This window comes from Epinephelus moara, chromosome 6 (genome assembly GCF_006386435.1).
Source record: "Epinephelus moara isolate mb chromosome 6, YSFRI_EMoa_1.0, whole genome shotgun sequence".
NCBI classification, from domain to species: domain Eukaryota; kingdom Metazoa; phylum Chordata; class Actinopteri; order Perciformes; family Serranidae; genus Epinephelus; species Epinephelus moara.
The window spans coordinates 23070844-23083347 of record NC_065511.1 but is presented as its reverse complement, the minus strand read 5'-3'; the positions used below and the strand labels follow the sequence as shown (position 1 = coordinate 23083347).

The window sequence follows — 12504 nt, the reverse complement described above, 5'->3', positions numbered from 1 at the left end:
AGAGGTATATCTACAACTTTGAGCGCTGAATTAAAAGGTTAACAGCAGCTGTCATCCCAAAGTGAGTATTCAGGCACACTAACAATGTGTAACAGCTCTTGGAGATCCTAAATTTGAATCCAGCCACATATTCATATATTATAAAACTTAATATGCATTAGAAACAAGGATTTTTCTGCTTTCTGCATTCAAAACATTACACAAACTGAACACTAAACCTCTCCAACATGTGTCTAAGCTGGTTTCCAAAGGAGGGCAGCAGAGAGCCTCAGTGCTGTGCAAAATGTCACGTGACCCTTTGGGCCTAAAGCACAGGACATGAGTGTGTAGACAAGAATGTTGCAGTGCTCTCTCTTCATCATTCTCTCCATCTCATTTAAAGCACCAGCCTTTCATTTTTGGTTTCCTGGACCTCCTGCAGCCTGCATCAGCATCAGCTGACAGTTCAGTCTCAGCAGGTTTCAGCGGACATCAGGATATTTCAGCCATGGAGAAGAGCTTTGGTTCCCGGCGTCATGGCAGCCTGAGTCCTGAGGGGATTCTGAGGGAGATCCAGGTCAACTTGCTGGAGTGTAAAGTCTGCTTTGAGAAGTTCAGCACTGAGCATAGGGAGCACAGACCACAGAACCTTTCCTGTGGCCATGTACTCTGTCTGGAATGCATCAAAGCTCTGTCCCACCCTCTCCTGAGGAAGCTGGAGTGCCCGTTCTGTCGACAGCTGTGCAGCGTTGACAGCACCTCCCACTGCCAGGCTCTTAGTGACCTGCAGGAGCTGCTGTTGTCCCAGAGTCACACATCTCTTGCTCCCCCTCACAGCGCAAAGACAGGCCTTGGCTTGGCTGCAGGTCTGACTTCCACAGCTCTGCACCTCTGCACAACTTTTGGAGGGTGGGGGACTCTTATCAACCCCACTGGGCTAGCTGTTTTTGGTTCCTCAGGGACAATTGTGGTGGTGCATGATGGAGAGAACAGGGTGGTGGTGTTCAATCCCCAGGGCAGGAAGCTGCACAGTTTTGGGCGAAGAGGACGAGCCAGTGGGGAGGTCTGTTTCCCAGTGGATGTGGCAGTGACTCCCTGTGGTCATGTGGTGGTGACTGATGCAGGGGATAAAGCTGTGAAGGTTTTCACCTCCAGGGGGAACCACGTGTTGACAGTCAAAGACTCTCTCCAGATGCCGTGGGGTGTGGACACGGACAGCTGTGGGCACATCCTGGTCTCAGACGTCCAGGCCGGCACTCTGTCCCAGGTAAAAGTTGGCTATGCTCAGGGTGTCACTCTGAAGCATCAAACAGCCATTACAGACCTGCAGCGTCCAAAAGCAGTGGCTTGCTGTTTGGTGACTGAAAACACTGCTGTGATGGAGCATTTATCTGATGACACATATCCACCAGGGAAGCTCCATCACACGAGGCTGAGAGTATTTACAAAAGACTTCCACTCCCTTTATCAGACAGACAGCTTCAGCCTCACCCTGCAGTCCACAGTGAGGCTCAACATGTCAAGCGTGGCCTTTGACAGAGATGGAGATCTGATAGTGATCGACTCCAATCAGGGGATGATTTGGAGTTTGGGGAAGCTCCAGAGTGGCCCAGCCCTGACCCCACTTGTGGGAGACCACCTCGTCCGCCCAGCTGGACTGGTGTCATTGAAAAACACGCTTGTCATTCTGGACAGTGGAGACCACACAGTGAAGATATATTCCACTAATTCTGATGCTGGACCCATCATATAGCTCATGTGCAATCAGGCCTACAGGAAACTGAAAACTTATCATATAAAGTGATCTGATGACCTAGCAGTATTATTTGTGTCAAGTCTTACATATAAATGACAAATGTGAATATAATAAAACCAGTGATATAGGCCTCTGTATGTTTAGTCATGCTGAAATCAGTTTATATGCACATTTACGACAGTTGTGCAACGATTAAAGGGATAATAAAAGAAAAAATATATGATACATAAACTGTCTATTTCTTATGTTGCTGTTTTCTTGTGAAATACTTTACTTTCACCTTATGGAGCCACAAAATCCTTCAAATGAAAAGAAAAAATCACTCTTGGTTGAACTGCTCACAATATGTCACAAGACCGTGAACCTGTGATGAGGGGTCAAACAAATAGAAATAACCTACTTTCTCAAGCCACACTATCTATGCAGCAGATACTGAGGTCATGTCTTTTCTTTTTTTATCATTCCACAGTTACGTATGATGGATTTTAGAAGGTCCTCAAAGATCTTTAAGTAGCTTTTTTATTTTTTTGTACTTTATTTTTTCAAGTCTGTTTTCATATATACAGCTTATTTTCTTTTCAGTTTGCAGTTCATCATAAAGAAATTTTCTGTCAGAGTCAAAGGGAAAATAAATTAAGTAAAACACTGAATACAATCACAGTATAATTATGACAGAGAAAAAAAAATGAATAACTAAACAGTTGAAGAGGTGTGGGCTAATAAGGTAATTAGTTAGTTTGATTATTTTTAGGGGGTATGAGTAATAACCTTATAAACATACAAGCTAAGTGTAAGAAAAGTGAAAACGGAAACAAGTTTAAAATTGGATACAGGTTGGGTGAAGAAAAAATCAAAACATATAACAAAAATAATAACAACAACAACAAAAATAATAATAATAATAATACATTTCTAAATTTTTGTGATATTACAATCTTTTTTAAAAATATTTTTTTGTGGTTGGGTGAAAATGATATGATCTGTGCTGAAGGTGGTTTGGGGGACATTCCTGCCCTCAGGATTTCTAAAAAATTGGCAACACATTTTTAAAGGTCCTCAAAGATCTTTTATTATTTTTTAGGGGGTATGAGTAAAAACCTTATAAACATACAAGCCAAGTGTAAGATAATTTAAAATAAAATACCCAATTTGGGTGGAGAAAAAAGGAAAATAATAATTATAATAATGATAATAATAATAAATAATGATAATTATTAATAAATTCCTACATTTTGTGATAATTTAAAAAAAAGATTCTTTGTAGTTGTGTTAAAATTATATTTAATTATTTTTTTAGGGGGTATGAGTAATAGCCCTATAAACATACAAGCTAAGTGTAAGATAATAAATTTAAAAAAAAAACCCCAACAGAAATTCAAATGTTGATACAATTTGGGTGGAGACAAAAGGAAAATAATAAATAAATAAATACAAAAAATGTTATTATTATAAATGTGGTTGTGTTAAAATGATAAGATCTGTGTTGAGGTGGTTTGGGGGACACTCCTGCCCTCAGTATTTTAAAAATCTGGCTACGGCCCTGCTGCTACATAATACAAGTGTTTAATATTGATTTATCATTCTTATTAATCTCGTGTTGTTTATTAAGAGATAAATAAAAGATAAAACAATTCACTTAGTATCAGTGTGTCAGACAGAGAGATAAACATAAGCTTATTTAAACTTCCTTATTAATAAAGCCTCAGCTCTTAATTGTGACCTGCAGACTGTTTTTAAACGCTGCTTATTGCGGCTGCATGTGAATCAACTTGTCACACAGCCTCACATTTCTCGTCCTCTGCTTTCCCCCCGATAAGCGGCGCGGTGCGTAAATCCTTTCCCCCTCTTTGGCACAGCCGTCTCCAGTCTGCCTGAGGATAGCAGTCGTGCTCCCAGTGGAAGATGGCGGTGGGGATGCTGTCTGGGGCTGGAGCTGAGAGCTGGATTTGCACAAAAAGCGAACCCGGATGGATATAAAGGAAAAAAATGAACATATTCCCATGTCTTCTCCTCGAGGTCTGGACTCTTTTGGGCTTGTTTAACTAGAGTCTGCTGCCTTTTTGCTGGCAGAAATCCGAGGGCTTCTTGTCGGGGATTCACAGACTATACATTGATAGCTCAGCGCATAGACAGGGTGGGAGCGAAAAGTGGACAAAAATGTCGGATTCAAAGGTAAAAGTTGCAGTGAGAGTCCGGCCCATGAACCGCAGGGGTAAGTGTTAAACCACGATTTTTCTTTTGCTGTCTCTCACGTCTGTCTCCTCGGATTCATGCCACATTATCATAAAGTTTGGATTTCTTCGCCATTGCTGCTTTCAGCTCGAGTTATGAGCCTCAAGTCAGACTTGAGTCTGGTTATAACACGGTGAAAGAAGCGAGCATTTTTACTTTTTCACACCCCCGCATTCTGCTTTACTTTCCCCCAACTAACTTCTCTCCACAGAAATTGAGCTGAATACAAAATGTGTCGTGGATATGGAGGACAACCAAACAGTCCTGCACCCTCCACCCTCAAATGCGAAAGGAGACAACAGGTAAACAAAGCTGAGACACTGCCAAATGTTTCCAAATGAGTATACAGACACTGCATTACAGCCTATGGTGATCTTCAAGTCATCTTTTGCATTGCTGCGGCTAGTTTGGGTGCAGTGAAAGTGTTTGCAGCACACATATGGGGGCTCTGGGTGTTTGTAAGTGAAACAGCAGAAAAATGCAGACTGCACTCTCACTGTTATAACCTTCTCCCACCCTGGTTGTAATACAGTAACATCCAAGGTTAGCATATCTATCCACTGAGCTCAAATGTCTGAAAATACACCAGAGCATTAGACGCTGCACACATGATCCTGATTCACTGTGAAGATGATTAAACTTGCAAAATGTGCACTTCGAGCCATTTCTTTACATAAATGCCAGTAAACAAATGCAGTAAACAAACAGGAATGCTACTGCTGCTGGGGCAGACATGATGTCTGTCACCCACCTGCTTGCAACATGATATTATGTTATGTAATTCATGTGAACTTTCCAATACTAATCACCCCAGCATCATAATATTACCCTCGTGTATTTCATATCTGTGTAGAGCTTCAAGGCCAGGCAGGGGAAGAGGTGGTGGAGTGTGTTTGACACGTGAAGACGCCTGTTAGACTGAACGGATTAATGTCGAGCCTCAGGGCATCGCCACAATCAGAACTAATTTAACCTATGTAGCGTTTAAAGTTGGTGTTAGACCACACTGTGTCTTTAAGGAAATGGCAGGATGATGCACCCTTCTATCAGGTGAAAAGGTGGAGAAAAGCTGCGACAAAAGGAAAAAGCTAAGCATCCTCTAATGTTTCACTCCGCCTGCAGTGGAAGGTCAGCAGAAAAAAAAAGCTGCAGTTTGATGCTGGCTTATGATCTGACATGCTTTCACGTTGTAATGTGGGGCTCCCACAACATGTAGGCTAATGATGGCTGTATGCTTGGGAAGTCATTGAAATGCCATGCCTGTTAGCGACAGTCGGAGATATTTTCACCCATTGTTGAGGTTGTTTTCTGCAATTTTGCGCTTGGTTCGTTCGCTTTCCTCTGCTGTTGGGGTCACACATGATTAGACAGCTGACCTGATTATCCACAGGCGCAAATAAAATCTAATAGGATACTCAATTAGAAAAAAATAAAGACCATTTGTTTTGTTTTTCCCCTTTGATTTATCATTTTTAAATAGTGTCAACAAGCCTTCCGGCTACAGTAAAAGTCCACAACGTGACTGCGAAACATAAAGTCATACGAGGCAAATACACGCCACAGTCAAGGCTTTTCTCATGGCCCACATCCAGTCTTGTTAACGCTCTCTCTGCTGCTCCATGGAACCAACAGTCAGCACTAAATGGTAATGAGCTTGCTCCCCCAGCAGCTCCAGTCCACACATTAACCTGTATTTAAGGCAATTATCAGCAACAGAGATTGCCACACAATGGCGGCGTTCCAGGCAATTAAACATATCACGCTCAAAGCTAACATATGTTAGAACCGGGATACATAACAGCAAAACACAAAGCTGTCCTGGGTGAGAGGTCAGAGGAACGACAATAAGCGTACAGAGATTCAGAGTGACTCCATCTGAAGTATTCTCTCAGTTAAGTGATTAGTATTTGGATCTGATGCTGGATCTTTCCACTGCTACCTGTTGCTATGTTGTCGAGTGAGACACAAACACATTTCACATTCAGGGGAAGTTTCCATATCTGATGTAGATGTCCTATCAGTCAGACAGAGACTCCTTTTGTGGACTGAGATCTGGATTTATACAAGGTCATTCGTTTAGTCTGCCAAACCTATTTTTCATCATTTGAGCAGTTTTACTACTCGTAGATCTTAAAGGAATACTTAGCCCACAAAATGGCTATTTATAAATCAATAGGTCATGCTGTGCTACCTTGAATTCGTAAAGAAAACTTTGTTTTTCTTGCATACCTCCACGGGAAATGTTGAACATATTGATTTATCGCATGCTCAGTACTTCCTAAACACATACATTTTTGCTAAAATATTATGATTTAAAAAATGTCAGAACAAGCTCATGCACATGCTCAAGGTGTGCTACTTGCAGTCAGAAGTGTTTTATGTTGTAATTTTTTAATGACAATGCATGTATTTGGGAAGAACTTAGCATATGACTACATAAATGAGACTTGGATAACATTGCACAGGTTGTGTGAGTGTTTGTAAATCCCAGTTTGGCCATGTCATTGAGCTAGTTTGCTGTCTCTGTCAAGCAGCTGTCGGTTCGTCACTCACTCTACAGCAGGAAACGGTACTTCAAAATAAAAGCTCTGTGCTGGAAATTTACTTTACCTAAAAATAAAGTGTGCAAACCACCAGCTGGGGACCACTGCCCTAGACTGTTAAAGTAAAGGACGTAGCTATCATGATGTCACCCTTTGGTTTTTGGACTACTGTTTTGACTTCCGGAGTTCGGCATTACATCTGCTGCCATCTTGGATTTTCTGTTGAGGAGTGAGGGGTGGATCTGACTGAGAACCCAAGGTTACTATCGGCAGACAGCCTGTCACTCAAAGCAGCCCGCCCTTAATTTATTGTAACTTTAAGTTTTAAACAAATGTAAACAGGTGAGTTATATAAGAATTCACCCCCCAACAGTTATGAACAGGAAATTAACTTTAGAGGTCAAAACTGTTTTTTGTCCCAGGCTGTAAACATACTGTTCATTTCTGCTGTAAAGTCGGGCATTTTAACATGGATGTCTACAGGGGACTGATTGGCTTCCGGAGCCAGCCTCAAGGGGCCGTTTAAAGAACTGCAGTTTTTGGCACTTCTGTGTTGCCTTCATTTTTCAGCCCCAGAGTTGGCCGCTTGTTGTAAACAGATGTTTTGATATAGTTTTCCTGTAGCTAGTTCATAGTTCCCAATGACTTTCCCTAAAACCTAACTATCTAAAAGTGAACTGAAAGTGAATCTTATCTATGCTCTCTTCAAAGCCAGACTTCAACACTTAGGTTTTTTGGTGAAAATGAATATGTTAGGGAAGCACTGAGTGTACGACTGGATAAATGATAGGTAACCCAACATGACTTATTGATATACAAATGATGAAATTTTCCTTTAAGCTGGTACATTATGTAGCTGTTGAGTGAATTAACTTCATTTTGGTTTTATTATGTCACATTTCTTTTCTATAGTGGCATATAATTACTTGTTAACATTTCAGGGCTGTGTGTGTGTGTGTGTGTGTGTGTGTGTATGTGTTTTGGGTCTCTGTGTTTAGGCTGCCACGGTTTTCTTAAACCATATAATTTTCCTCTCGGCTTCTCGCGGAGCCGCAGAAGGGGGATACCCTGATCACGAAGTCGTTGCCTTGTTTCAAAGACACCTGTTCCTGTGTGTCAGATTTAGTGGGTATTAGCATGCCAAATATGGCTGCAGGGCCGAGATCATGGGAACTTTTCCCCTCTCATGGGAACACTCAGGCACAGCCTCAGGGAGGAGACGGCTTTAATAGATATTTTTATTTTTATTCTTAGGCTGTTGATTTTGAAATACAGGATTTAACAAAGTAAAGAAGTCATAACCTTGTTTGGTTTCAGTCTTTTCGCCCTAATAGTTTTCCTCAGTACCTAAAGTATGACTTCAGTCTGATGATATACATAAATTAAGGCTCTGGTGGGGTGAACTTGGAGCCACTTTCATGTTGGATAATCAGTGAGACAAAACTTTCCAGATTGTGTCTGAATTTTAATCAGGTTTTACAGAGACCACACAGCGCACAAAAACATGTAAGTCACCTAAAGAATTTGAAGAAATATAAGGGATTTCCTTTGATGGCTAAGCCGCATTCTTTGCACCGCCGAGCATTATGGCAACACTCGTGACCCACAGCCCCCCTCTCCTATTTCCCTGAGAAATGAACAGTAACCTCAGTGGTGGGCAAATGAAACATGGATTGTGACTTCAGGGCGACAGGTTAAGTTTCCCAAGTTTAATCTTTCATCTGCTTGTTGAGTTGGCACGAATGGCACATTTGAAATGGGAATCTGGGAAAGTAGTTTTGTTTTCACGCGCCAGTCTGCTCTCCTTTGGGGTTTAGACACAATGGAGGTGGGGGTGGAGAGGCAGGGAAATACCTGAGGCTGCTGTCTGCAAAGGGATTGAGTGGTGGAGCATCATGACAAGAAAATACCCTTCCACTCACACAATGGGGCCGTATTACATCTATCATGCCCCAGCATGTCCATCAGCGTGCAACAATTGAATACAGGGCCATCAAGTGTTGGAAAATCCTTTTCGTGTAAACCCCTCTTTTCTGCATGTTTCAGTCTAAATACACAAAGTTGTGTTAAAAGCCAAAAGCTTACCACACAACTTTTTAGAGAGGCAGGCAGGAGTCTGGTTTATGTCACCATAAAGTCTTTTATATTCCTTTCACTGCAGCTGACTACAACATGTAGTTTTTAAAGACATGCATTCAGCTTGTGTGTTGTTATTTACATACCACTGCTGCTCTGCAGTCCAGCATTTCAAGATGATCAGTGGAAGTGTGTCTTTATCTGATAATGTCTGTAACCAAGCAAGTAATTTCCGCTGTAATCTCTTCCTTATCACTAATGCTCAACTGGGTTTATCTCCACTTGACTGAGTTGTAGTGCTCACTTGGATATCACTGAGTTGTACTGTACTTCTTATCTTTAAATTAATGCATACAAATATTTTATTTGTTTTTTATGTTCAGAGATATTTGTGTGCTCAGGTCCTCCATGTATTTTTTCTCACAACTGAAAATGCAGTTTCAAAGAAATGTTTTGACATTTTGGAAAATACGCTCACTTGCTTCTTGTCGGACAGTTAGACGAGAGGATTGATACCACTCTCATATCTGTATGGTAAATGTGAGGCTACAGCCAGCAGCGGCTAGTTTGGTTAGCTTAGCTTAGCATAAAGACTGAAAACAAGGGAAACAGCTAGCCAGCCTCTGTCCAAATCTAACAAAATTATGGGTTTAATCCCAACAAAAAAAGTTTAACAACTACAATTTACTGTTTTACAGGGGGTATGTATGGGCCAAACTATTTTTTGGCTTTGTACAGTTGCTAGGCAACCAAGAAGCTATGCTCCCAGCTAAGGAACAGTCCAGCACACATCCCCCTTAAAACGACAAATTGGCGTTGTTACACTGTTGTACAAATTAAGGCTCTGTCTCCACATATACAGACACTTTTGAAAAGTTTTATTTACAGTTACAGTTACTTACAGTTGACAGAATTTTCGTTTTACAAAATGTGTCCATCCAGACAACAATGCAAAAACGACTCCAAACACTTTTGTTAGCCGTCTTCAGGAGTCTTGCCTTGGTACAAAAGTTGTAAAGTGTGCACACTAATGTTACCTTTTCAAAACTCAGAACAAAGGAATACTTCACACATCCATTTCCAAACAGGTGCGTAGAAGAAGGATGAGCTGAACACAACTTGTACAAAAACTCTGGCACACAGTCTTTTGATTTTAATGCTGCAGCAACATTTTGGTAACTAAACCTTCATCAGGTTTTTGCATGATGAAGGCCTAGTTACCAAAACATTCAGCAGCATCAAAATCATTATTTTTGGGTGTCAGACAGTGTGCAGGAATTTTTCTACACCTTTTTTAAATCACCTACTGGAGATCTCATCAACGTTACTTCACCGTTGATGTGAGGATTTATGAGCTGAGTCAAAGATACGAGTGATGCTCTGGACATACCAAAGTTTTGGTTACAGTCCTCATCAACACTCTCAAAATTGTCCCACCATCTATTAGTTTGACTGGGTCTGATCCAAAACCGCTGCCGGGCTTTAAATTGCGGACACTGAGGTGGATTGATGTTGTGCAGCAGCACTGAGTGTAATGGAGTTATTGGACCAAGCAGCACTAACAAAACGGAAACAAACTGGTAATCCACCATTGTTGTTGTTAGCCCTAACGCATGCTAATCATACAAAGCAACAATGGACATGCACAAATTGAGGAGATGACGGCTTTCCTTAACACTGTTTTACATGTCCACACAGACACAAAGTAAATGGAGTTTTTTTGTTTTTTTTTAATCTGCACTTTAGAGGACGTTCTAAAAAAAAAAAAAAATCTGTTTTAGTGACCAAAAACTCAATTTGTGTGTGGACGAGAGGCCAAAACGTAAAGGGAAACATCTGTTAAATTTTTTTTTGTATACATATAGACAGTGCCTAAACATGTCAGTGAGCTTTCGAGGTGCTGGAAGGTAAATTTTGTCACCTTTGAACAGAACAAGAGTTGCTGTTGGCTGATGTTTATAGTATTTCTGATAAGCTAAGCTAACCAGTTGCTGGCTGTAGCTTCATTTTAGCTGTACAGATATGTGCAGATATATCTTGTCTTGTAACTCTCCACCAGAAAAAAAGTTAGCATGTTTGCCGAAATAATGAACTGTTCTTTTAAAGTTGCTTGCACTCTCCTCTTCAGTCTTTCCCTGGTGACTGTCACAGACCAGCCTAATGTGGTCGGCATGTGTTTTGTCAAGACCTTTACAGTGAGCCTCTGATGCTCGCTGTCTGTTTGCTAACCCTTCTGATACACAGATGTCAAATCTGTGTAAGGTGTTGAGTAGTCATGACAGTCTCCCATGTTTTTAAAGGTTTGGATGCTGATAGCATTTCCTCTCAGGTCACATATGACCAAGTGTCATCATGCTTTCCAAAACGAGCCTTTTGCTGAATTACAATGCTGCCTTGTCTAATAGCTGCCCTCAGGAATGTTCCCTTTGTCTTTCCATTTTGCTCCCTATGTGCCAGTAATCAACCTTTCCATTCAGTAAGACGTTGTTCTCAGAGTGAGTTGGCTTAAAATATCAGCTCAACTTTTCTCTGTAAGGCTTTATTCATGCGTGCTATTGGGAGAAAGTGCTGTGTGTCGCTGATAAAACGATTGCACTCCCTGGAGGACCATTCGCTGTTTGTTTAGAGGGTGGGACATTGTTTACATCTTGATCCGGAATTGAGAAAAGATGGCGTCCTCCCTCTTTGTCAAGCCTGTGTCTCATTAATCTCAGATGTGGCCACTCATTCTGAGAGCAGCCTATGTGAAAATCCACTCTCGGACATTTTTTTTTTCCATAACGATTCTGGTTTTTCTTCTCGCATGATTCTCTCAGATGAGGCCTGTTTGAAGTTTTGAAGCCGGCTTGTTGTGTTTACATGAATTTAATGTCATGGTGGGCTACGTTTACTGTGGACTCACTTTCAGTCTCAGTCAGGGGAAGTGGAGCCAGGCGACATTTACAAAAAGCCTAAAAAACAAGTTTTTAACTCGTCCCTATCTGGAAAGAAGTACTCCACTCATTAGATGTAATTATGTTCAAGCACATAATTACTGGAAACATCTATCTGGCATCTTTGCAGTGAACGACTTTTGTGAAATGTTTTACACTTCATGAGCTTACTCTGGCTTTTGTTGTCTATTGTTCTTAGTGGCCACATGGCGCATGCATTCACTTAAGTGACGTCTAGCAGGCAGACAGGGTCAAAGGAGGTGTGTCCCGGTAGTAAATGTGTCACTTTATTTCCCTGCAGAGGAGGCCGTACCATATTGAACAAATTGATGAACTTCACTTCTCTCTGGTTTGTTTGTTGCCTTTGAAACTAACCAGATTTAAGGCTTTAGAGCAGATGTGGTCAGTATCCCTCGCTGTGTTTTAACACACACACAGCCTTCTGACCCTGCCTTGTCACAGTGGTGTCAGAAATGCCGGAGAGGATTAAATTAGACCCTGCTCGCATCATATGTTGTGTTGTTAACGTTTGTTATGGAAACTCCGACAGTCCCACACAGAAGCATCATGTGCGCTGCTGATGGCAGTGCTGTTCATTAAGGCTGTTTTTGACATCCTGAGCTTGGCTCTCATATTGGAACTTTGACTCATGAGGCTGGTAGGTTGTCTCGCCTCCATGTTTACCACCGTTGCTTAGCAACAGCCGTTGCCAAGTTACAGAAACATTCTGGAGTTATGTTGATGACCTAATGAGTGATATCCCCCAGCCACCCCAAATATTTTCATAGGCAGCTAATTTTAGGATTTAGAACAATGACCCAAGGACTCATTTGTTTCTAATAAACTTAACTATCCAAGCCCAACGGAGGAATGTAACAAAGTACATCTACTCAAGCACTGTTCTTAAGTACATTACAGTATTTGAGGTACTTTTACTTTATGTGGGTATTTTCACTTTATTCTACCCTTTTGTTTTACTCCACAA

At 41.2% G+C, this 12504-nt stretch overlaps 2 protein-coding genes across 8 annotated transcripts in view; both read left to right on the top strand.

The window, feature by feature from the left end:
- The first annotated feature begins 191 nt into the window (after positions 1–191).
- On the top strand, positions 192–1929 carry LOC126391936 (E3 ubiquitin-protein ligase NHLRC1-like). Its single transcript, XM_050046966.1, has one exon. It carries the CDS (start codon positions 488–490, stop codon positions 1730–1732), a length of 1245 nt encoding a protein of 414 aa, XP_049902923.1. The 5' UTR covers positions 192–487; the 3' UTR covers positions 1733–1929.
- A 1651-nt stretch (positions 1930–3580) lies between these two features.
- kif13a (kinesin family member 13A) overlaps positions 3581–12504 on the top strand; it is a 48453-nt gene continuing 39529 nt past the window's right edge. For 5 of the 7 annotated variants that reach the window (XM_050046952.1, XM_050046954.1, XM_050046953.1 and 2 more), the window contains exons 1-2: positions 3582–3947; positions 4179–4269. In XM_050046952.1, coding sequence (XP_049902909.1) covers positions 3893–3947; positions 4179–4269 — 146 coding nt within the window. In that variant the 5' untranslated portion in view covers positions 3582–3892. Of the gene's footprint in view, positions 3948–4178; positions 4270–12504 lie in introns of all 7 variants that reach the window. The other 2 variants (XM_050046951.1, XM_050046957.1) reach the window with 2 other exon arrangements.

Bases quoted from the DNA above. Each gene is read 5' to 3' on its own strand.
- LOC126391936 (XM_050046966.1), top strand. From the start codon at position 488: ATGGAGAAGAGCTTTGGTTCCCGGCGTCATGGCAGCCTGAGTCCTGAG.